At 43.2% G+C, this 24,882-nt stretch overlaps 1 protein-coding gene across 25 annotated transcripts in view; it reads left to right on the top strand.

The window, feature by feature from the left end:
- EPB41 (erythrocyte membrane protein band 4.1) overlaps positions 1-24,882 on the top strand; it is a 188,242-nt gene that overhangs the window by 84,671 nt on the left and 78,689 nt on the right. For 23 of the 25 annotated variants that reach the window (XM_077837786.1, XR_013348414.1, XM_077837779.1 and 20 more), the window contains one exon: positions 22,670-23,147. In XM_077837786.1, coding sequence (XP_077693912.1) covers positions 22,670-23,147 — 478 coding nt within the window. Of the gene's footprint in view, positions 1-9,717; positions 9,785-22,669; positions 23,148-24,882 lie in introns of those variants that run through there. The other 2 variants (XM_077837787.1, XM_077837803.1) reach the window with 2 other exon arrangements.

Genomic DNA, 24,882 nt, shown 5'->3' on the forward strand with positions numbered 1-24,882 from the left:
AGGTAGATACAACAGATAGAGTTGGAGTTGACATCTGCTTTTCATTCCCCGTTAGGTTAGATTGAGGGGGGCTCACACAGAGCTGTTTGTTTATGTCCATAATGAAGTCCCTTGTATCCTCCAGAGATATCTCAATGAGACTTCTGTGGAGCTACTCTGCAGTCCTCTCCTGTTGGTTTCTAGGGATGGTAGCCTTATTTCTTCTTCGGGGGTAAGACACTTTCCCATGCCACTCTGTGATGAGTTTGGCTGGCAACAATGCAGTAAAGAGGCTAGTGGCATATGGGGCAGGGTGACTTTGGGACCCAAGGAGCAGCTGTGCTTTCTGTGCCTTTCTTACCCTGAGGAATGATCAGCTAAAACCACCACTGCCTGTGGAAAATATTGCCACTATTCCGTGTCATTGCCCTATGCTTGTACCTATGGAATAGGGATGGAAATGGTATTGTTTCATCAACTGAATTTGCTTCTCCCCGGCAGACCATAGTCACTATGGCAGGAGCTGGTGATTGGTGCTGTGTAGAGATTCTCCAAAGCTGAACTGTCAATAAGTGTGTCCTATTAAAAGTTTCTAAGGGAAAAAGGGAAGGGAGTTTTGAAACTGTTTGTTTGTTTTTTTCACCAGTTGCTACCATTACTGCCTTGAAAGGTGCCTCCCATAGCCGCAGCATGCCTGATCCCGGTGAGGAGGAGAAAGAATAGGACTAGGGAAGATATCTGCAGTGAGATTCTGAGAGCCAGTGCTGCACTGGACTGTGAACAGAGATCTTGGAGGGCCAACATGTCAGACAGCATGCAGATGGACAGAGTGGAGAGGACAGTCTCAGCAGGAAATGAAGTGGGAAGTGCACCAGAAGATAATGGGTCATCTTAGGCAGGAAACCCAAATGCAGCAGACCCTGGTTGACCTACTGGTCCAAAAATCCTAGACTTTCCACCCTTTGCAGTCCTTAGAGAACTCCATGGTAGCAGTTCCCTCACTCCGCAGCATGCCACATGGCATCATGGGTCTCATCCTTTCCCCCATCACTCCATGGCATGGGACAGCAAGGAAAACCACAGCGTCACATACCTGGACCTGTGTGAACCACAGTTAGTGTACTTGCAGCTAGATGTGACAACATTTGTGCACTGAAATGGACAGAAATGTTTGCTGCCTTTCAAATTTTAAAGTTCTGTTAATTTATTATTTTTGTTTATATTGCATTGCCTGTTCTCTTGCACAGTGTTTTTTTGCACTGTTTTTAACAGAACAAATTTCTATTTTTTGAAAATAAAGAATTTTATTAGTTCACAACACACTATGCAGAATACTTAGTGATATTCAAAGCACCCAGTACGTGTACATGTACAGCACCACAGAAGCCATAGGTTAAGGAGACGCCCAGTCCTATTCATAAATGTACAGCAAGCATTGCATAATTCAAAGCTTCAGTAAAATGCATAGTCAGTTATAAATGTACAGCAAGAACAGCATGGTTCTAACAGCACCCAAAGCTCGGATCAGAGAACAGTCTAGCACAGAACGATACTGTGGCTAACCATTAAAGTACTCTTTCAAAGCCCCCCTCAACAGCATAGCTCGACACTTAGCTCTTATAATGGCCCTTGTGTCTCGCTGTTTGAACTCAGTAGGCAGATGCTCCACCTCCACCCTGGTGGCAGCTTTTCCCCCCCTTGCCTCATTGATATTATGCATACACGCCATGCAGCTATAACCGTTGGGATGTTTTTCTCATTGAGATCCAGTCTAGTGAGTAAACACTACCAGCATCCCTTCAGTCTACCAAAAGCACATTCAGCTGTCATTCTGCACTGCTGAGCTGTATTTGAATCTTTCCTTTGTGCTGTTAAGGTGGCTACTGTATAGCTTTATGAGCAAGGGGTAGGCTGGGTCCCCTTGAATCACTATTGGCATTTAAGTATTGCCAGTGTGTAGTTTGGTTTGGAAAGAGTACTCCTGCTTGCACCTTTCTGGACAGTCCTGTGCTCTTAAAGTTGTGAGTATCATGCATTTTCCCTCACCAGCCCATGTTGATATTGGTAAAGTATCCCTGATGATCCATCCCTGTTTGCGTAACCACAGAAAAATAGCCTTTTCTATTAATGTACTCTGGCAATTTGGGCTGGTGCCAAAATCGGGATACGCATTCCAGTGTTTCACCACCCTCCTAGTGAAAAAGTTTTTCCTAATATCCAATCTAAAGCTCCCCCACTGCAACTTGAGACCATTACTCCTCGTTCTGTCATCTGCTACCATTGAGAACAGTCTAGAGCCATCCTCTTTGGAACCCCCTTTCAGGTAGTTGAAAGCAGCTATCAAATCCCCCCTCATTCTTCTCTTCTGCAGGCTAAACAATCCCAGCTCCCTCAGCCTCTCCTCATAAGTCATGTGTTCCAGACCCCTAATCATTTTTGTTGCCCTTCGCTGGACTCTCTCCAATTTATCCACATCCTTCTTGTAGTGTGGGGCCCAAAACTGGACACAGTACTCCAGATGAGGCCTCACCAATGTCGAATAGAGGGGAACGATCACGTCCCTCTATCTGCTCGCTATGCCCCTACTTATACATCCCCAAATGCCATTGGCCTTCTTGGCAACAAGGGCACACTGCTGACTCATATCCAGCTTCTCGTCCACTGTCACCCCTAGGTCCTTTTCCGCAGAACTGCTGCCTAGCCATTCGGTCCCTAGTCTGTAGCGGTGCATTGGATTCTTCCATCCTAAGTGCAGGACCCTGCACTTATCCTTATTGAACCTCATCAGATTTCTTTTGGTCCAATCCTCCAATTTGTCTAGGTCCTTCTGTATCCTATCCCTTCCCTCCAGCGTATCTACCACTCCTCCCAGTTTAGTTACCTAGGGAGGTGGTAGAATCTCCTTCCTTAGAGGTTTTTAAGGTCAGGCTTGACAAAGCCCTGGCTGGGATGATTTAACTGGGAATTGGTCCTGCTTCGAGCAGGGGGTTGGACTAGATGACCTTCAGGGGTCCCTTCCAACCCTGATATTCTGTGATTCTATGATTCTGTGATATGCTAGCTGTCTATTGTGCCACTGCTGCACGTCTATCCACTATGAAGTCCATGTTGCTGAGTCACAGTCCTATGTATCAGGAGATGATTAATGGCCCTACATGCTTGCATGACAACAGCCCCCATTGTGGATTTTCCAACTCCCAAATGCTTCCCTACTGACTGATAGCAATCTGATATTAAAAGCATCCAGAGTGTGATTACCACACACTTCTCCCCATCAATGGAGCTCTCATTCTGCTGTCCCTGCAAAGAGAGAGAGGGGTGAGCTTGGACCACAGATCCAGAAATGTGGCCTTTCGCATCCAAGAGTTCTGCAGCCACTGCTTATCATACCAAACCTGCACTACAGAATGATCCCATCAGTCAGTGCTCTTTTCTCGGGCTCAGAAGTGGGGTTCTGCAGTCTTCAGCTGCTCTGTGAATGCCACCAACAGCCTTGAATTGTTTTTCGTTATGTCCCTCAGCAAACTGTTCTCAGAGAAATAGTCACATCCATTATTGTGGTATTTCCTCTCGATCTCCAAACACAGGAGGATCATGCATCCTGTATTTACAGTGTTCATGAGAACAGCACAGCTCTTCAGTCTCCATGCTCCTGTTAGAGATATTGGTGGCCGCTGAAAATCCTGTGTGGGTTTGTGGGATTAAAAAAATGTGAAAATTATGGGCTATAGATGGCATTATGCAGTGGAGAAAGTTACATATTGGGAACTTGACCTCAAGATCCCACAGATCCCTGTGCAACTCATTTCTACCCCACCACACATGAAAATTTCCCCAAAGGCACTGCATAGATTGGGGCATGTGGCACACTGGGATACCTATTGGGGTGCCCCACATCTTGCTTAGAGACTGACACTCTTGATGAGTACATGCTGTATCCAGGCAAGCAGCCAAATATGCATATACAAGAGTGATGTATTAACTTCGGCGGCTGCACGCTGACATAACTTGTCATCCGAAACTGGTAGTGTAGACATGGCCTTAGAGTCGTATTTTTGGAGTGGCAGCTCTTCTAACAGTACAGTTTGATGGATCATCAGTTCAAAGTTAATAAAGACAGGGATTGAGGTAAGCTGCCAGCTGTGGAGTTGTGCCCCTTGCTGCTTTTACTGTTTTCGTAGCATCGCTGCTATTGATTCAGAAGTGAACTTTAACAGCTATATCATACACATTTCTTTACATTAAATGTTGCAGTTTTGTTCTGATGTCTCTAATGAATGGCAATAAAGAAAAAGTCTAGCCATAAGGATTACATTCTGTAATGTAGTAAAAAAAAGAGCTTGCATGGGAAGACTTTTTTTTTTTAAAGCATATATTAAGCTAAAGAAAATACTTGTATCTGTGTCCCTGTACTATGTTTAAAAGGACGTTAAAGCTTTGGGACTTTGGGAACTCATTCCATAAGTAACTTAAAAGAATAGTTTTTATGGACTCTGCTTGTCCTACGCATGGGGCCTAAATCATTTAAATTTTGAATGTTTCCTTGGCACATTGTGAATTTGTAGGCATTTCCAGCTGTATTACTGGTGAGCAGATATAAGTGAAATATAAACCTTCTGGAGGCTATAGTCCTTGTCAGTTAGCGAGAACTGTAAACGGTCACATATCAAACTTTTTTAAAATCTAGGCTAATTTCTGGGACACTTCACAGAGAGGAATTTTATCAGAGTTCGTGCACACCATTAACTTATATTAAATTTTATCCCTCTATTAATGTCAGATCCTTTTATAAATCCAGTCCTCAGTTTGACACACATGATCTGCTGAAGGCAGATGGTAAACTACTGTTTTGCTCCCTCATTTAAATAGAAAAGCTGTACCGTGGTAGGAGGGTGAAGGAGGGGTGCTGCTGACATGCAGTAGATTACTGGGAGTGGTCCGGTGAGAATTAAATCCAGGCAATTACAATGTACCATCTGTGTTGTAACACTTGGAGGCTTATTTTTTCCTCTGTTACTGAGGCAAAATTTTCAAATGTTTTGGTGAATGTATCTTATTTCTTCTGGTAATAGGACCTCACCATTTGGTTAAAGGGACACTGTCAGTCTGTTCAAGACCCAAAACCTAACAGCTTGTAAAGGACCCAAATGACATTTAAATAACCTGCAAGGGGTTTACCTTCCTAATTTGAGGGGCTCTAAGCAGGTTTAGTATGTTTCAAATAGAGAACACACACATCAGATATTTCTATCAAGGACAAATAGAATAAATATAAAATCTGTACTGTGGTCTTCACATCACCTGAAGCTTTAGAATAGTGGTGGGCAATGTGCCACAGGTTGCCCACCACTGCTTTAGAATGTGATGTATGCAGAGGCGATTTTAGAACTCATACATATCAATTTGTAATTTAGAACACCTAACGTTGTTATAAAATACCCAAAACCTTGCAAAAATGAGCACTTAAATTCTCCTCTAAATTGTTTATCTTATAGCTATTCTTCTGTCTCATGATACCAATTCATTAAAATTTCTAGTAACTTTTATAAATCTGGCAATGCAAGACTTTTTTTGTCCTATTTGTTGTCTAACCAAATAAATGATTCTTTTGTAGTACTTATAAAAATGCATTGCATCTGGTACATTAACTCTGCACTTAATGTCCTCTCGCTTAACGTTTCGATCTTACGTCCCTGCTCAGTTACAGAACATGCTCCATTTAAAGTTGTGCAGTGCTTCGCTATAATGTTGTTTGGCTGCCTGCTTTGTCCACAGCTGGCAGCCCCCCTATCAGCTCCTCTACGCCCCCCCAGCGCCTCCTGCCCGCCGGCAGACCCTGTGGATCAGTGCCTTCCCCTGCCTCCTGTCCGTGGCAATCAGCTGACTTGTGGTGTTCAGGAAGGAGGGGGAAGGAGCGAGGACTCGGCGCGCAGGCTCCCCCTCCCTCCCCTGCCTCCTGCCCTTGGCAATCAGCTGGTTTGCCGCATTCGGGAGGCAGGGGAGGGAGGGGGGAGGCTGCGTGCTGAGTCCTCGCTCCTCCCCCCACCCTCCTGCCCCCTGAACATCGCAAGCCAGCTGATTGCCACAGGCAGGAGGTGGGGGGGAGAAGAGCAAGGATGCGGCGCACCTCCTCCCTCCTGACTGCCCATGGCAATCAGCTGGCTTGGGGTGTTTAGGAGGCAGGGGAAGGAGGGGGAGCCTGTGCGCCGTGTCCTCGCTCCTCCCTCCTGAACGCAGCAAGCCAGCTGATTGCCGTGGGCAGGAGGGAGGGGAGGAGCGAGGATGCAGTGTGTGGAGTAAAGGAGGGGGGAGAAGAGGCGGGTTAAGGGTGGGGGCTTGGGGGAAGGGGTGGAGTGGGTGGGCCGAGAGTTGAGCCCCCTGTCCCTGGTTCTTGCAGAGTGGGAGAACCTGCCGCTGCTGCTGTGCAACGTACTTCTCCTAGCCTACAGCACCTTCAGCCTCCTTGCCTGCCTCATTGTCTCCAGTGCCAGTGGACTGTGCCTGTAGGGGGTAAGGCGGAGGCACCTCCCAACGATAGTACTGTACTGTATGGCAAAAATGTTTTCCCATGGAACCTAACCCCATGCATTTACATTCACTCTTATGGAGAAGTTGGATTCACTTAACATGGTTTCACTTAAAGTCGCATTTTTCAGGAACATAACTACAATGTTAAGTGAGGAGTTACTGTACTGTATAATGATGTTGAGCTCCAGCCTGAGCAGATCTTGATTGTAATGGAATTGCTAGCATTTTTATTGAGGTTTGCATTAGGTTTCTCTCTAAACTTTTTCAACCAATTTCTTTGTTGTATTTTCTTAACCCTTGTAAGAACCTTTTGAGAAATATGCCTGGAGCGTACTTGTTTGATTGGTAATCTTCACTAACACTTATACTCCCTTCTGAAAATTTATTATTGTTACAAGAAGTACTACCAAAGATTGCTATAAGTGGAAGATGCTTGAGAGGGAATTGTTTTTTAGTTTGTTTACTTTGTGCACTTGACAGTACTAGTCATAAAGTCATTTTTCCCTAAAGGTTTGAGTGGACCTTTCACAAACAAAGACCGGGGTGGGGGAGAATTATTTTACTAAGAGAAACAGGAAAATGTAATTGTAAAATTGATAGGGGGGACTCGGATGCAGCATAGTACCTGAGACCACCTTTAATTTGCTCTTTAAAAATGGAAAAGATTTAAAGTTTTTGTGTCCTTTAATTGAAATCTTCCTTCTTTGTCACTTCTTATTGCAGCAGCAGTGTTCACGTTACATTTTGTCTTTCAGTAAGGCCACATGTTGGTTTATTAGGTAACTAAGTCAACAGCAGTACATTGTAATATGTATGACTTTATAAAATAAACATTTGTTATATTGTGTATTTAGGCGTTAGTATCTGCTACACCTAAATATTAAATATTGCCACATATAAGAATTGAAGGCTTCTTAATGAAAAAAGACCATTTTTTTTCTTTTAAAAGAACAAAGCCTTGAAGTTTAAATGGTCATTTTCATAACTTTATGTTGAAATGATCAGGGGATTTGCTTTCTGTGTTGAAGGTGATAAGTTAGTGACTTAGCCCTGTTTGAATAATAAACGTGCTTGCTTCTGAGTAAGCATTGGTTAATGGACAGTGAAGCACTTTAATGATGTTAAGACGCACTGTGCTAGCTATATATTCCCCTACTAGTCTTTCTCTGAGCCATCATGATGAATGAGCTTAGCTATATTTGCTTTTGGTGTGACATCTTTATTATACTTTAATACGTTTTAATCACTTATGCTAGTCAAGACCTTTTGAAGACAAATATACAGTGATAACTTAGTGTTCTCAGTGTAAGGCTTGAAATATCTGGACTCCCTGGAACCAAGAGAGCCAGCAGAATCAATTCAGCCCTTCCAGATTTTCCAGTTAGATACATTCTGAATTACCACAGTTGAGTGTAGGTATGTTGGAAGAAGTGGAAGTCGGCAAGATTCCAGAATCCAAAGTCCTGTCTGATCTGCTGTTTGAATTGCGTGTTGGCGCTCGTGTCCTTCACTACCAATTCCCTTTTCCTGCTTGTGTGCAGCTTGTAAGTGAAATAATTTATGTTTTGTCAGATATTTGTTGGAGTTCCTTGATGTATAGAATTAAATTGGTCATTATTGAAAAAGTATTACTAAAATAATTCAGATGGTGTTAGAAACATGAAAATTTACTACGTTAAGTTTACAGTGTAAATAATACATAATAACCATATTTAAATGAGGGCAGAACTGATGCTGAAATGTAGAACACCCAGTGTATTTAGAACACCACTAACTTTGTATTTTTAGAACCAATAAAATAGAATAACCAATTAGTTTATTCAAACCATGAATGTTTGAAACAGAAAATAGGATGGAAAGTCTTTCAATTACTTACTAGATTTTAATTTACTTCTTAAAATATTTTTATTAATAAAACTAGACTCTCTCCCTTGCTGAAAAAAGGAGGTGTAGAAACAGGTAACTATAGTATGTTAGCCTCATGGATCGGGGAGGATGCCCTTTATACGAACAATTAGGGCATGGTTTGAGTTTCAGGGGAGGTAACAAGGATTGGTAGTTTGAAGGTGTCATGAATATAAAGGGAAGGGTAACCACCTTTCTGTATACAGTGCTATAAAATCCCTCCTGGCCAGAGGCAACATCCTGTTACCTGTGAAGGGTTAAGAAGCTCAGCTAACCTGGCTGGCACTTGACCCAAAGTACCAATAAGGGGATAAGATACTTTCAAATCTTGGGGGAAGGAATCCTTTTGTTTTGTGCTCTTTGTTTTACCTGTTGTTCTCTTTTGGGACTGAGAGAGGCCAGACAGAAATCCATCTTTTCCAACCCATCCTAATCCAAGTCTCCAATATTGCAACCAGTATAGGTAAGCCACGCAAGGCGGATTAGTTTCTTTTGTTTTATGTGAATTTTCCCTGTTGTAAGAGGGAGGTTTATTATTTGTTATTATTTATTATTATTTATTATTTCTGTAACTTTAAGGTTTTGCCCAGAGGGGGATCCTCTGTGTTTTGAATCTGAATACCCTGTAAAGTATTTTCCATCCTGATTTTACAGAGATGATTTTTACCTTTTTTTTTTTTTTTTTTTTTTTTTTTTAAATAAAATCCTTCTTTTAAGAACCTGACTGATTTTTCCATTGTTCCAAGATCCAGGGGTTTGGGTCTTTGATGATTTTGTAGCAAATTGGTTAGGATATTATTCTCAAGCCTCCCCAGGAAAGGGGGTGTGTAGGGCTTGGGGGAATATTTTGGGGGAAGACATCTCCAAGTGGTCTCTTTCCCTGTTCTTTGTTTAAAACGCTTGGTGGTGGCAGCATACTGTTCAAGGACAAGGCAAAGTCTGTACCTTGGGGAAGTTTTTAACCTAAGCTGGTAAGAATGAGCCTAGGGGGTCTTTCATGCGGGTCCCCACATCTGTACCCTAGCGTTCAGAGTGGGGAAAGAACCCTGACAGAAGGTGAGGATGTAATCTCTGTAGAGGGTGGTGAGGATTCATTGGATCGCTAACAGCAGTCTTTTTTAGGAGTTAGCATATTTCAAGCTCAGTTTTACAGTTCTATTTTCTCTTATATTAAAAAAACACTTTATTGTAGCTTCTGAAATATTTGTCATTTGCATAATACTGACATTGTGTGTACCTTGGCCTGAAATCATCAGTCCTGTGAAATTCTGTCTTCTACAGAATGCTGCATGCCTCTTCAGCAATACAGGCTACCATGACCACATTAAACCTGTCCTCTGCTGTCTATGCTGACTTCTTATAGACTACGGAGGCAAGTTCAAATCTTGATCCTTATTTTCAGCTTAAGTTTTAGGTGATCTGGCCTGGATCCAGCATATATAAAAGATCACCTAAAGCTTTGGGATGTTGACCACTGTGCTCAACTCTGCTCCTCAGTTATAATGGAACTTTCTACTGTCAAGGTAAAGCTTGTCTGTGCAGGAGACAGAGATTTCTGGAGGACTGATTTGATGCTGTGGAACAGACATCTACAGGAGCGAAGGACCATAACAAATCTTACGCCTTCCCTTCCAACTGGAAGGCATGCTTTGTTGATTTTGACTTTTAACAAACACACAGCAGCATACCTTTTAATAAATAATCTAAACAACCAGCTAACCTACCAAAACAAAATGCTACAGTGTATACACGCTTTTCTCCTGGGGAGAGGATGAGAGAAGATGCTAACCACATGTCACAGACATTAGTCATGTTGCTTAATGCACTACTGAAAGGTGCTCTGGTGTTATGATGATGAGACCAGGATAAGCACTTGAATAGAATAGAATAGAATGTAACTTTAAAATGGAATTGTTAAAAAGAACTCTCATCTCCAGAATGGCATGAACCTCATCTATACAGCCGGTGCCTATGTGTCCCAGAAGTTAAGAATAATAAGATGACATCTAAATGAGCTGCAGGATCTGAGAGAGACTGTTTGGTGGTGGTGGAGATATGAATGAAAACTTTGTCTGCGTTTCAAAATGGTTTTTTTTTTTTTAAATATATATAAATCTCCAAATCGGGAAAGTATGGGAGTATCTTACTAATAGTGTCTTCCTAAGTGTTTAACAAAATAGCTGTGTAAAAAAACAAAACAAAAAACTGTTGCTCTTTCTGTGAGCTGTGCTATGAAGGTTCCACTGGAAAACAAAATACTATTTAGAAATGCCTCCTTATAATGAAAGTTTAAGAGGTGTATTTTAAATAATATATGTTCAATCTTCTTAATTTTATTTCGCCTTACAAGACAGGGCCTTGTGTTCTTACGCTTTCAGTTGAAACCATAAAAATGAATTCTGAATGTAAAACTTCAGAGAGAGAATATAATTAGTGAGTCCAAGCAGAGTGACAGACAGTGAGTGCATCAGGGACCCTGTAACAAAATATTTGACTGCACTTAGTGAATTATTATTGTTGGCGGCTAACTGACTCTATTAAATCTTTATTGGGAAGGCAGGGAGAGGCAATACTTGTACGTCCTATCTCCACATCCCTAGTTTTGTGAAGTACATTTGGATCAGATCACTGGGCTGTCCCTGAGAAAAGCAGAGGTGCAATGTAATTCCTGGGGGACAAAGGAAAGACTTGGAGACGTTTGCTCATCTAAAGCAAGACCCACCTTTCAGTGTTGGAAAACAACATGGTCTGCAACTACACAAGGACTGTCCCTTGCTGAAATCAACCCAGTAAACAGACTTTGTTGTTCTGGGTCCAGAGACTTTAATATTAGTTTGCTCAAAGAGGAAGTGTCTATTATTGGGGAGTTATCCTGTTTACTTCACTTAATAACAAAAGTTTCTCTTACAGGCCTACCATCTCTATTCTGAGCTTCCAGAGCCTTACATTTAACTTTAGATAGGAGGGAATTTTGAATGGATAATGTTTTGATAATGATTCTTGTTAGAGGGCTTATTCCTTTATCCTAACAATTCTTGCCAGTTTATTTTTTCTAAATGAAATCAATGGGAAGTAGCTACAAAGCACATTGTTTTGGCAGCCAGACCAAAACATGACTCATAATTAACCCCTTCACTACTGAATATGGATTCATCTGTGCTGTATGCTCATTCTGTATTATACAGGAGTGTCAGCATTGCAACTAAACACCAACTCCCCCTGGGGATGTACCCAGTGAGTTGGCCATTCGTGGAAGTGCGTGGTTTTGTACAGGGTATCAAGGGTTATGGGCAACACTGAACTGGTTAAACACTAATTCTTGCCTGGCAACTCCTGTCATAATATCTAGTTTTGTAGCTGTTAAAGATGGACTAACAACATTAACTCTGATTTTTCTCCACCCCTGTTAGTGTTGCTTCCAATGTGCATTTGTGGGTGGAATTTTGTATTGATTTGACAAGACTTGAAAGATTTGAAAGACAACTGTTTTAGGCAGGTATCATTACAAAAATTGTAGAGGAATAGACTTGACTCAGTTGGGGTTCAAGAGTACAGTGTGGGTATCCTAGGCCCCATGTGTATTTGCTTTTTCCTCTCTCTCATCATGCCTTGCTTGTTTTGCTGCACATAGTGACCCAGACTGAAACACATGGATAGGTAATTTTTGCCGCTTCCCCCAGCAAGAGAGTAGGAATGGCTGATGAAGATAAGTATTGCCAGTTTTATGTTGCTGCTGCTGAGGTTTCATTGTCCATTTTCCCCTGCCAAATCCTCTATCAAGCTACAGAATACTAGATCTATTTTTTAAAAAAAAAAAATCCTACTAACCTCTCCTTTTACATATACATGAGTTGCATTAAAATTTATCCTCTGATCTACATTATTCAATACCTCACTTCACATACTCTCTTGCAAGTAGGTTGTGCCATCTGGGTCTAACTTTATTGGATTTTTACTGCTTGAAGAGGGTCCCTGGTGTTCTGTCTGGACCCGTAACAATCTTTTAAAAACGCATTAATTCAACAGACCTGTAAGTTACCCTAAAATCAGATAACTTTAGCAACAACAACAAATATTACAAATGAACCTCACCATGGAATTCCCACTAGAGTGTCTCTTGCTAGCTATACCAAATCACTTTACAGGTGAGAGAAGAGAAAATGGGCTTTGTAGTGCATCCTGGAAGCTAACAAAAGTGTCTCGTAGGTTATGGTGAGCAGATGAGTTCCAAAGGCTAAGGCGGGGGAGCAGGCTAGCAGACAATGTCCTGTCTCTTTCATACCACTGTGCCTCCACTAACAGCAAGTGTGGTAACATCTCACAGGGACACAGTTCGGTCCCACTAGCACACACTTAACCTCTGAAAGGAAATAACAGTAGGTTATAGCTGCGCAATATTTATTGCCGGTGGGGAGATAACCCACACTTGACTTTCAGATTCCAGGCTTTTTGCAGGGCTGATCATTGGAAAGCTAAACAGTATCCTCCTCTTCATAAACTGAAGAAATCTGAGCTATGATAGAAGACATTTGGGTCAATAAATGTGGAACTCCAATGTCATTTTCACTGTCCATAGTTTAACCATGCTTTTTTTTTTTTGAAACAGTCTTGTGCTGTATTTACCCTGCCAGTTTGAAAGAACAAGGAGAACAGTGCAGATGGAAATTACTACGTTATTTGAAACAAACATTAGATATGAAAGGACATGCTTACTATGCTGTTCCAGGATGACAGGGAGGTGCAAAGGGGTCAGATACAAGTAATCACAAATCTCTAATTCTGCTGTCCTTGCCTCATTCTTCTATTTATCATTTCCTCCTTTGAACATATTTAAGGGGGCTTTTCAAAACCAACACAGCAAAAGGCATTAGCACATGTACTTGTGCACACGTGAGGTTTTCTGTATGGCTATGCTTAGCACTGATTTTATATTTTAATTGCCTAGTTAAGAACACTAAATTATGGAATAAGTAAAATTTAAATACAGCATTAAGCTTCAATGTAGGTAATGTGTGGTGGGAGATTTTAAGAGAGTGGGGTGGAAAGGAGAGAGAGAAGCAACTATTCATGGATTCAGACTTCTTGAAATGTAATCTTGTGAACATTTTTAAAACCAACCTGAAATGATGGTGAAAAGTTAAATCTTGTCTTGTCTGCTGTTGGGGGCGCTCCCTTGATGCACTCTTATGGGTGAGTGGGGAAAACTGTCTTGATTCCTGGAGCCTGCTGCAAAGCAAAGCAAACCAAACCTCCATTGAATGGACTAGATGACTCAGTGCAGCCATTCCCAAACTGTGTTTTCCCCCAAGCAAGCACTTTCTGATGGTCCATGGCTGCACCTTGTTTCCAGCTGCTGAATCACATTAAAGGAAGTTAAAAATGTTATATACTTCACTTTCCCACATGAGAAATTGCCGTAATTGCCATGGTGGTGGTATTAGATTGCTGGTGGGGCAGGAGATGGTCCATCAGTGGCCAATGGGAGAGAAGGATAGGTATCCACAAGGCACTATTAGAATATGATCCACTTCATGAAAATGGACCTGACTCAGGGGATTGCAATAGGATATGGAGCCTGTCACTTATTATGGATTGCTGGTTCAAATTCATCTTAGGTGAACAGCAACATGTGGTGGTAGCTCACTGGTCAATGTAAAAAAAGGTTCAGTGAGGATTTTGGAGAGTCTCAGTCCAGCTGTTACTACACAGGTGTTCACATGGCAGAATCCTCCAGCACGAGTGACCACTTGATTTGTAGCAAAAAGAAAAGGAGTCCTTGTGGCACCTTAGAGACTAACCAATTTATTTGAGCATGAGCTTTCGTGAGCTACAGCTCACTTCATCAGATGCATACTGTGGAAACTGCAGCAGACTTTATATATACACAGAGAATATGAAACAATACCTCCTCCCACCCCACTGTCCTGCTGGTAATAGCTTATCTAAAGTGAGCAACAGGTTAGGCCATTTCCAGCACAAATCCAGGTTTTCTCACCCTCCACCCCCCCACACAAATTCACTCTCCTGCTGGTGATAGCCCATCCAAAGTGACAACTCTTTACACAATGTGCATGATAATGAAGTTAGGCCATTTCCTGCACAAATCCAGGTTCTCTCACTCCCTCACCCCCCTCCAAAAACCCACCCCCATACACACACAGACTCACTCTCCTGCTGGTAATAGCTCATCCAAACTGACCACTCTCCAAGTTTAAAACCAAGTTAAACCAGAACATCTGGGGGGGGGGGGTAGGAAAAAACAAGAGGAAATAGGCTACCTTGCATAATGACTTAGCCACTCCCAGTCTCTATTTAAGCCTAAATTAATAGTATCCAATTTGCAAATGAATTCCAATTCAGCAGTTTCTCGCTGGAGTCTGGATTTGAAGTTTCTTTGTTTTAAGATAGCGACCGTCATGTCTGTGATTGCGTGACCAGAGAGATTGAAGTGTTCTCCGACTGGTTTATGAACGTTATAATTCTTGACATCTGATTTGTGTCCATTTATTCTTTTACGTAGAGACTGTCCAGTTTGACCAATGTACATGGCAGAGGGGCATTGCTGGCACATGATGGCATAAATCACATTGGTGGATGTGCAGGTGAACGAGCCTCTGATAGTGTGGCTGATGTTATTAGGCCCTGTGATGGTGTCCCCTGAATAGATATGTGGGCACAATTGGCAACGGGCTTTGTTGCAAGGATAAGTTCCTGGGTTAGTGGTTCTGTTGTGTGGTATGTGGTTGTTGGTGAGTATTTGCTTCAGGTTGCGGGGCTGTCTGTAGGCAAGGACTGGCCTGTCTCCCAAGATTTGTGAGAGTGTTGGGTCATCCTTTAGGATAGGTTGTAGATCCTTAATAATGCGTTGGAGGGGTTTTAGTTGGGGGCTGAAGGTGACGGCTAGTGGAGTTCTGTTATTTTCTTTGTTAGGCCTGTCCTGTAGTAGGTAACTTCTGGGAACTCTTCTGGCTCTATCAATCTGTTTCTTTACTTCCGCAGGTGGGTATTGTAGTTGTAAGAAAGCTTGACAGAGATCTTGTAGGTGTTTGTCTCTGTCTGAGGGGTTGGAGCAAATGCGGTTGTATCGCAGAGCTTGGCTGTAGACGATGGATCGTGTGGTGTGGTCAGGGTGAAAGCTGGAGGCATGCAGGTAGGAATAGCGGTCAGTAGGTTTCCGGTATAGGGTGGTGTTTATGTGACCATTGTTTATTAGCACTGTAGTGTCCAGGAAGTGGATCTCTTGTGTGGACTGGACCAGGCTGAGGTTGGTGGTGGGATGGAAATTGTTGAAATCATGGTGGAATTCTTCAAGGGCTTCTTTTCCATGGGTCCAGATGATGAAGATGTCATCAATGTAGCGCAAGTAGAGTAGGGGCTTTAGGGGACGAGAGCTGAGGAAGCGTTGTTCTAAATCAGCCATAAAAATGTTGGCATACTGTGGGGCCATGCGGGTACCCATAGCAGTGCCGCTGATTTGAAGGTATACATTGTCCCCAAATGTGAAATAGTTATGGGTAAGGACAAAGTCACAAAGTTCAGCCACCAGGTTAGCCGTGACATTATCGGGGATAGTGTTCTTGACGGCTTGTAGTCCATCTTTGTGTGGAATGTTGGTGTAGAGGGCTTCTACATCCATAGTGGCCAGGATGGTGTTATCAGGAAGATCACCGATGGATTGAAGTCTCCTCAGGAAGTCAGTGGTGTCTCGAAGGTAGCTGGGAGTGCTGGTAGCATAGGGCCTGAGGAGGGAGTCTACATAGCCAGACAATCCTGCTGTCAGGGTGCCAATGCCTGAGATGATGGGGCGCCCAGGATTTCCAGGTTTATGGATCTTGGGTAGTAGATAGAATATCCCAGGTCGGGGTTCCAGGGGTGTGTCTGTGCGGATTTGATCTTGTGCTTTTTCAGGAAGTTTCTTGAGCAAATGCTGTAGCTGCTTTTGGTAACTCTCAGTGGGATCATAGGGTAATGGCTTGTAGAAACTCGTGTTGGAGAGCTGTCGAGCAGCCTCTTGTTCATATTCCGACCTATTCATGATGACAACAGCACCTCCTTTGTCAGCCTTTTTGATTATGATGTCAGAGTTGTTTCTGAGGCTGTGGATGGCATTGCGTTCCGCATGGCTGAGGTTATGGGGCAAGTGATGCTGCTTTTCCACAATTTCAGCCCGTGCACGTCGGCGGAAGCACTCTATGTAGAAGTCCAGTCTGCTGTTTCGACCTTCAGGAGGAGTCCACCTAGAATCCTTCTTTCTGTAGCGTTGGTAGGGAGACCTCTGTGGATTAGTATGTTGTTCAGAGGTATTTTGGAAATATTCCTTGAGTCGGAGACATCGAAAATAGGATTCTAGGTCACCACAGAGCTGTATCATGTTCGTGGGAGTGGAGGGGCAGAAGGAGAGGCCCCGAGATAGAACAGCTGCTTCTGCTGGGCTGAGAGTATAGTTGGATAGGTTAACAATATTGCTGGGTAGCCTCATTTAAAAGGACAAGGACTATGGAACTACACTTCTCCATCTAGGGAACTGATGGGCAGGATCCCCTGGGAGAATAACATGCGGGGGAAAGGAGTCCAGGAGAGCTGGCTGTATTTTAAAGAATCCTTATTGAGGTTACAGGGACAAACCATCCCGATGTGTAAAAAGAATAGTAAATATGGCAGGAGACCAGCTTGGCTTAACAGTGAAATCCTTGCTGATCGTAAACACAAAAAAGAAGCTTACAAGAAGTGGAAGCTTGGACAAATGACCAGGGAAGAGTATAAAAATATTGCTCGAGCATGCAGGAGTGAAATCAGGAAGGCCAAATCACACCTGGAGTTGCAGCTAGCAAGAGATGTTAAGAGTAACAAGGGTTTCTTCAGGTATGTTAGCAACAAGAAGAAAGTCAAGGAAAGCGTGGGCCCCTTACTGAATGAGGGAGGCAACCTAGGGACAGAGGATGTGGAAAAAGCTAATGTACTCAATGCTTTTTTTGCCTCTGTCTTCATGAACAAGGTCAGCTCCCAGACTACTGCACTGGGCGGTACAGCATGGGGAGGAGGTGACCAGCCCTCTGTGGAGAAGGAAGTGGTTCGGGACTATTTAGAAAAGCTGGACGAGCACAAGTCCATGGAGCCGGATATGCTGCATCCGAGAGTGCTAAAGGAGTTGGCGGCTGTGATTGCAGAGCCATTGGCCATTATTTTTGAAAACTCATGGCGATCGGGGGAAGTCTTGGATGACTGGAAAAAGGCTAATGTAGTGCCCATCTTTAAAAAAGGGAAGAAGGAGGATCCTGGGAACTACAGGCCAGTCAGCCTCACCTCAGTCCCTGGAAAAATCATGGAGCAGGTCCTCAAGGAATCAATTCTGAAGCACTTAGAGGAGAGGAAAGTGATCAGGAACAGTCAGCATGGATTCACCAAGGGCAAGTCATGCCTGACTAATCTAATTGCCTTCTATGATGAGATAACTGGCTCTGTGGATGAGGGGAAAGTGGTGGACGTGTTATTCCTTGACTTTAGCAAAGCTTTTGCCACGGTCTCCTACAGTATTCTTGCCAGCAAGTTAAAGAAGGATGGGCTGGATGAATGGACTATAAGGTGGATAGAAAGCTGGCTAGATTGTCGGGCTCAACGGGTAGTGATCAATGGCTCCATGTCTAGTTGGCAGCCAGTATCAAATGGAGTGCCCCAAGGATCTGTCCTGGGGCCGGTTTTGTTCAATATTTTCATTAATGATCTGGAGATGTCATGGATTGCACCCTCAGCAAGTTTGCAGATGACACTAAACTGGGAGGAGAGGTAGATACGCTGGAGGGCAGGGATAGGATTCAGAGGACCCTAGACAAATTGGAGGATTGGGCCAAAAGAAATCTGATGAGGTTCAACAAGGACAAGTGCAGAGTCCTGCACTTAGGATGGAAGAATCCCATGCACCTCTACAGACTAGGGACCGAATGGCTCGGCAGCAGTTCTGTGGAAAAGGACCTAGGGGTGACAGTGGACGAGAAGCTGGCTATGAGTCAACAGTGTGCCCTTGTTGCCAAGAAGGCTAATGGCATTTTGGGCTGTATAAGTAGGGGCATTGCCAGAAGATTGAGGGACGTGATCGTTCCCCTCTGTTCGACATTGGTGAGGTCTCATGTGGAGTATTGTGTCCAGTTTTGGACCCCACGCTACAAGAAGGATGTGGAAAAATTGGAAAGAGTCCAGCGGAGGGCAACAAAAATGATTAGGGGACTGGAACACATGATTTATGAGGAGAGGCTGAGGGAATTGGGATTATTTAGTCTGCGGAAGAGAAGAATGAGGGGGGATTTGATAGCTGCTTTCAACTACCTGAAAGGGGGTTCCAAAGAGGATGGATCTAGACTGTTTTTGGCGGTAGCAGATGACAGAACAAGGAGCAATGGTCTCAAGTTGCAGTGGGGGAGGTTTAGATTGGATATTAGGAAAAACTTTTTCACTAGGAGGGTGATGAAACACTGGAATGCGTTACCTAGGGAAGTGGTGGGCTCTCCTTCCTTAGAGGTTTTTAAGGTCAGGCTTGACAAAGCCCTGGTTGGGATGATTTAGTTGGGGATTGGTCCTGCCTTGAGCAAGGGGGGTTGGACTAGATGACCTCCTGAGGTCCCTTCCAACTCTGATATTCTATGATTCCCCAGAGATAGTCCCTTCAGGTCAGGGCTGAGGTATCTTGTATTGGAGGGATGATGAGGGAAACTTGAATTGCTGCTTGTACCTGTTTGCTCGCAGTAGAGGACTTTCCCATCCAGGGCACCTTTCATGAGCAACACATTCTCAGAGGAAAAGAACGCCCAGCATACCAGTGTTTAAATAATGGTGACCTCTTAGAAACAAATTTTAAAATGGGCTTTGTATAAGTGACTTGCAGTAGTTGCACTACTCTATCTCAGCTGTTTGGAGCAGTAGATATGTATTGTACAGAGGTGCAATATTTTTAGGACAATCAGTATTAAGTGGTTGTTGTATCTATGGCCAAAAACTTCAAAAACATTTTTTTAAAAATCTGAAGTATTTTGATTACTGTGGGGAAAATGAACATTTACATTTTTTAATTTGGAAAAAAAAGTTTTGAATGTTAAATGTGGTAATGCCTAAATGGGTGATGTCTTGAATGTTTCTTAATTCTAAACGAGAACTTTAAATAGATGTTCCTACTTAGGTTTGGGCTAGAAGGGATTGAAACAGACGTTTGCCCCTGTGTAAGCAATGGTAATTTGTTACCTCAGATGCATGTGATGCAACTCTCAAAGATTAGTTCTATCCCCTTTAAAGCATGATTATTTCAGGTCCTCTTTATACTTTAAATAGATACGCTCTTCATGTGATTTCCATCTCTTTGTGTCAACAGCCAAGCTGAAGTTGAAGTAAACATGGCATCAGATTAGTAAAATGGTCTCCAAAAAAACCCTGCTGTCCATTAGCGGGATAAATACATTTGAGAAAGCATTTGCAGTTTAAATTTGAGACTTTTTTTTTTGGCCTATGCTGTGCATGTATCATTTTATAAATGCCAAATTCCATAGATTTCAGCAGCTCAGTTTACTAAAACCAAATTGCTTAAAGGCAAAGTTATTTACTTGAAATAGGTATATTTTAAACTTGGCCTCAATAGGCACCATTCTGAGTACTTCTGTATAGTAATGCAATAATCAGTCTAGGTTCATAGAGGAAATGAAGGGGATTATTTTAGAATCATAGAATATCAGGGTTGGAAGGGACCTCAGGAGGTCATCTAGTCCAACCCCCTGCTCAAAGCAGGACCAATCCCCAACTAAATCATCCCAGCCAGGGCTTTGTCAAGCCTGACCTTAAAAATATCTAAGGAAGGAGATTCCACCACCTCCCTAGGTAACGCATTCAAGTGTTTCACCACCCTCCTAGTGAAAGTTTTTCCTAATATCCAACCTAAACCTCCCCCACTGCAACTTGAGACCATTGCTCCTTGTTCTGTCATCTGCTACCGCCAAAAACAGTCTAGATCCATCTACTTTGGAACCCCATTCAGGTAGTTGAAAGCAGCTATCAAATCCCCCCTCATTCTTCTCTTCCGCAGACTAAACAATCCCAGTTCCCGCCTCTCCTCATAAATCATGTGTTCCAGTCCCCTAATCATTTTTGTTGCCCTCCGCTGGACTCTTTCCAATTTTTCCACATCCTTCTAGTAGTGTGGGGCCCAAAACTGGACACAGTACTCCAGATGACGCCTCACCAATGTTGAATAGAGGGGAACGATCACATCCCTTGATCTGCTGGCAATGCCCCTACATATACATCCCAAAATGCCATTGGCCTTCTTGGCCACAAGGGTACACTGTTGACGCATATCCAGCTTCTCGTCCACTGTCACCCCAGGTCCTTTTCTGCAGAACTGCTGCCGAGCCATTCGGTCCCTAGTCTGTAGAGATGCATGGGATTCTTCCATCTTAAGTGCAGGACTCTGCACTTGTCCTTGTTGAACCTCATCAGATTTCTTTTGGCCCAATCCTCTAATTTGTCTAGGTCCCTCTGCATCCTATCTCTACCCTCCAGCGTATCTACCTCTCCTCCCAGTTTAGTGTCATCTGCAAACTTGCTGAGGGTGCAATCCACACCATCCTCCAGATCATTTATGAAGATATTGAACAAAACCGGCCCCAGGACCGACCCTTGGGGCACTCCACTTGATACCGGCTACCAACTAGACATGGAGCCATTGATCACTACCCGTTGAGCCCGACAATCTAGCCAGCTTTCTATCCACCTTATAGTCCATTCATCCAGCCCATCCTTCTTTAACTTGCTGGCAAGAATATGTCGGAAACCGTGGCAAAAACTTTGCTAAAGTCAAGGAATAACATGTCCACTGCTTTCCCCTCATCCACAGAGCCAGTTATCTCATCATAGAAGGCAATTAGAATAGTCAGGCATGACTTGCCCTTGGTGAATCCATGCTGACTGTTCCTGATCACTTTCCTCTCCTCTAAGTGCTTCAGAATTGATTCCTTGAGGACCTGCTCCATGATTTTTCCAGGGACTGAGGTGAGGCTGACTGGCCTGTAGTTCCCAGGATCCTCCTTCTTCCCTTTTTTAAAGATTGGCACTACATTAGCCTTTTTCCAGTTGTCCGGGACCTCCCCGTATCGCCATGAGTTTTCAAAGATAATGGCCAATGGCTCTGCAATCACAGCCGCCAACTCTTTTAGCAGTTTTGGATGCAGCGCATCCAGCCCCATGGACTTGTGCTCGTCCAGCTTTTTTAAATAGTCCCGAACACTTCTTTCTCCACAGAGCGCTGGTCACCTCCTCCCCATGCTGTGCCGCCCAGTGCAGTAGTCTGGGAGCTGACCTTGTTCATGAAGACAGATGCAAAAAAAGCATTGAGTACATTAGCTTTCCTGTGTTTATGTATTACTTCTTAAATTTAATATTTATAGATTCTTTAGTCTGTAACAGGGACACTTATTTTTGGTAGGACCTGAAATTTGTTGTTGTTGTAAAACTTTTGATCTTTTGAAGAGTGTTGTTGCTTGTAAGTGGTGTATCTTTGGGAGGTTTTTCTTCTGAAACTTCCTGTTTACACCATTTTTTCAGTTATGTATCTCAGGAAGCGAGATACGGCTGCCACAGAATTTTTGTATAGGATGTTACTAAGAGGCTTGTTTAGTTACATGTCGGTTTCCTCTACTCCCTTCCCACAAAATGGCACAGGCACAAAGTTTTACTGGAGGGTGAAAAAGAAGACTTGAAAGAAGTGTAAAGCTAGAAATGCTAAGGGAAGTGCACTTTTATTTCTACAAACCTCATTATTTGCTTTTGTTTGTCTTCTGCAGTTGTCACACTAGAAATATCTCTCATTGACTATTTTGATTAGGCAAGACAGCTGCCATTTTAACTGTGATGCATTGTAAAAGCTGCGGAAAGGAAGTGCTAAGGAGCACTTGCAGTACCAGAGTTGAGCAGAATTGCTCATGGATCTGGAACACATTTGTTAGTATAATCCTCACTGTCAAAGGTGTGTGAGCAGACATGAATGAAGATGTCTCTATTTTTTTTCTTTTTTTGCAAAAAGTAAACTAAGTCAAGTCTAGTTTTACATCGAGTGTGATTTGTCAGTGATGCTTTGTAAATAATGCTCAGTAGGCCACAGACCAGAGAGAGCAGCTGTCAGGAAGTGGTGCTTGGAGCGCTCGTTATTTGATTTACAATGGCTAAATGCATGTGTAAACACTGAAGAAATATTCTTGTTTACTTTTTAAAATCTCTGTTACAGTTTCATCATGACAACAGAGAAGAGTCTAGTGGCTGAGACCGAGAATCCTAAGCAGCAGCAGCAAAAAGAGGAGGAGGAAGCTGCTGAAACACAGAAGCAAGAGGCTTCTTTGGAGGAGGCTTCCGAACAGGCATCTGAGGGGCATAATCAAACGGGACAGAAACAGAAGGCATCCAACGGTGATACCCCCACACACGAAGACCAGAGCAAGAACAAAGAGCGCTGCACTTCTGAGAGTCGGGGCCTGTCACGCCTATTTTCATCATTTCTCAAAAGGCCCAAGTCTCAGGTTTCTGAAGAAGAAGGCAAAGAAGTGGAGATTCCACAAGAGAAAGGTGAAGGAGGTCAGAAAGAGACAGATCTAGGAGCCAGTCCTAATGAAGAAATACTGCTGAAGGCCCCAATAGCAGCTCCTGAACCTGAACTCAGGACTGACCCATCTTTAGATCTTCATTCACTAAGCAGCGCAGAAACACAGGTAAACAAAAACAAAGTTGATTTGGATTCTGTCTGGCTTCCTAATCAGCTAGCTCATGTAGTCAGGATTATTTGTCAGGTTAAGTAAGGAATAGAGGTTTGTAATCCTCCTGTGTTAGATTTGATCAATGAGAACCCACAAGATTCTGAAAAAAATTTTTTTGGAACTTCTAGTATTTGACAGACATTATGCTACATCTGACACTTCCTGCTCTCACTTTATTCCTACTGTTTTAATCATAATATGTTTAATCTTCAAAGCATTATATAAACACTAACAAAAACTCCTAAAACACTTAAAGAAAATATTCCTCTGAGGCAAGAAAATTTGTCAGTTGGGATTAAACTCGGAGTACATCCTTCTGAAAGTTACTTTTAGTGCTCATTTTTAAATATTCTGATATGTACACTATGGATAGAAGAAAAGTCAATAGAAAACACATCATGGAAATTACAGCTGTGTTCAGCAGAAAACAAACCTCAAAACAGACTTAAGTGCAAGCAACACAAGAGACAGTTCAGAACCTCATGGACCTCAGTTCAGTTTACACCCTCTCCCACCAGTGTGGTAGGCCCTGTTTTTTCTGTGGCCCCACACATACTTTTATTAATCACTTGGAGCATATAGACTGGGGATTTAAAGGGAGCCTAAGGACTTTGTGTCCAACTACTAGTCATTTTGTGGTTCCCTTAGGCGCCTTAAAAATCCTAGCCTTAAATGCATAGACCTCGGAGCTTTAAAAGGTAGGTATTATCTCCATTTTACTGGTAGGAAACTGAAGCACAGAATGTTAATAGCCAAATGTTCAAAAGTGGCCTGTAGTTTTAGGTACATCACCTCTTGACTACTGGACTTGAAATACAATGGGCTTCTTTCTTTTTCTTTCCTGCCAGAAGTGCTAAGTATCTGCAACTCGAGTTCAGCTGGCATTGTGGTTGCTCAGCATTTGAAAGAGTCAGGTCCAGGTTGTTTCGAGTTGGACACCTAAAGTTGATGGCTGTTTCTGAATAATTTAGCCTGGGTATCTTGCCCAAACAATTGTATATAGAGCCGGGAATAGAATCCAGTTCCCTTAGTTCCCAGCCCAATGTGCTGGAGGCAGTGTGATCTAGTGCAGTGCTACTCAAAGTGGTGGTCCGCAGCCTGGTGCAAGTCCACAAGCCATCGGCTGCCGGTCTGTGCGCACATTGGGAAAAAAAAAATTGCCAGTCCCCCACATCAGAGAGCTTGAGAAGCACTGATCAAGTGGACAGACTAGTGCTGCTTGTCAGTGGTGTAAATAGGAAGCTTATAGCTACTGTAACTTCTTACTTAACGTCATCCCGGTTAACGTTTTGTTGTTACATTGCTGATCAATTAGAGAACATGCTCGTTTAAAGTTGTGCAGTGCTCCCTTAGAACGTTTGGTAGCCTCCTGCTTTGTCCACTGCTTGCAGGAAGAGCAGTCCATTGGAACTAGCTGGTGGGGCCTTGGAACCAGGGTGTACGAGCTGGTGGCACCTTGGAACCAGCCCCCTTATCAGCTCCCGTAAGTTCCCTATGCAGCAGTTGCCCAGCAGGCTATCAACTGCCAGGCAGTTCAGCTGTACCTCCCCGCCCACTGCCATGTGCTGCTCCTGCCCTCTGCCTTGGAGCTGCTCCCGGGAGACTCCTGCTTGCTGTGCAGAGGTTAGGGGAAGAGGAGTGCTAATTTCAGGGTGTCCGCCCATCCCCCACTGCTGTACCTCACCTCCAC

The sequence above is a fragment of the Eretmochelys imbricata genome, chromosome 19, assembly GCF_965152235.1.
Source record: "Eretmochelys imbricata isolate rEreImb1 chromosome 19, rEreImb1.hap1, whole genome shotgun sequence".
Lineage (NCBI taxonomy): Eukaryota > Metazoa > Chordata > Testudines > Cheloniidae > Eretmochelys > Eretmochelys imbricata.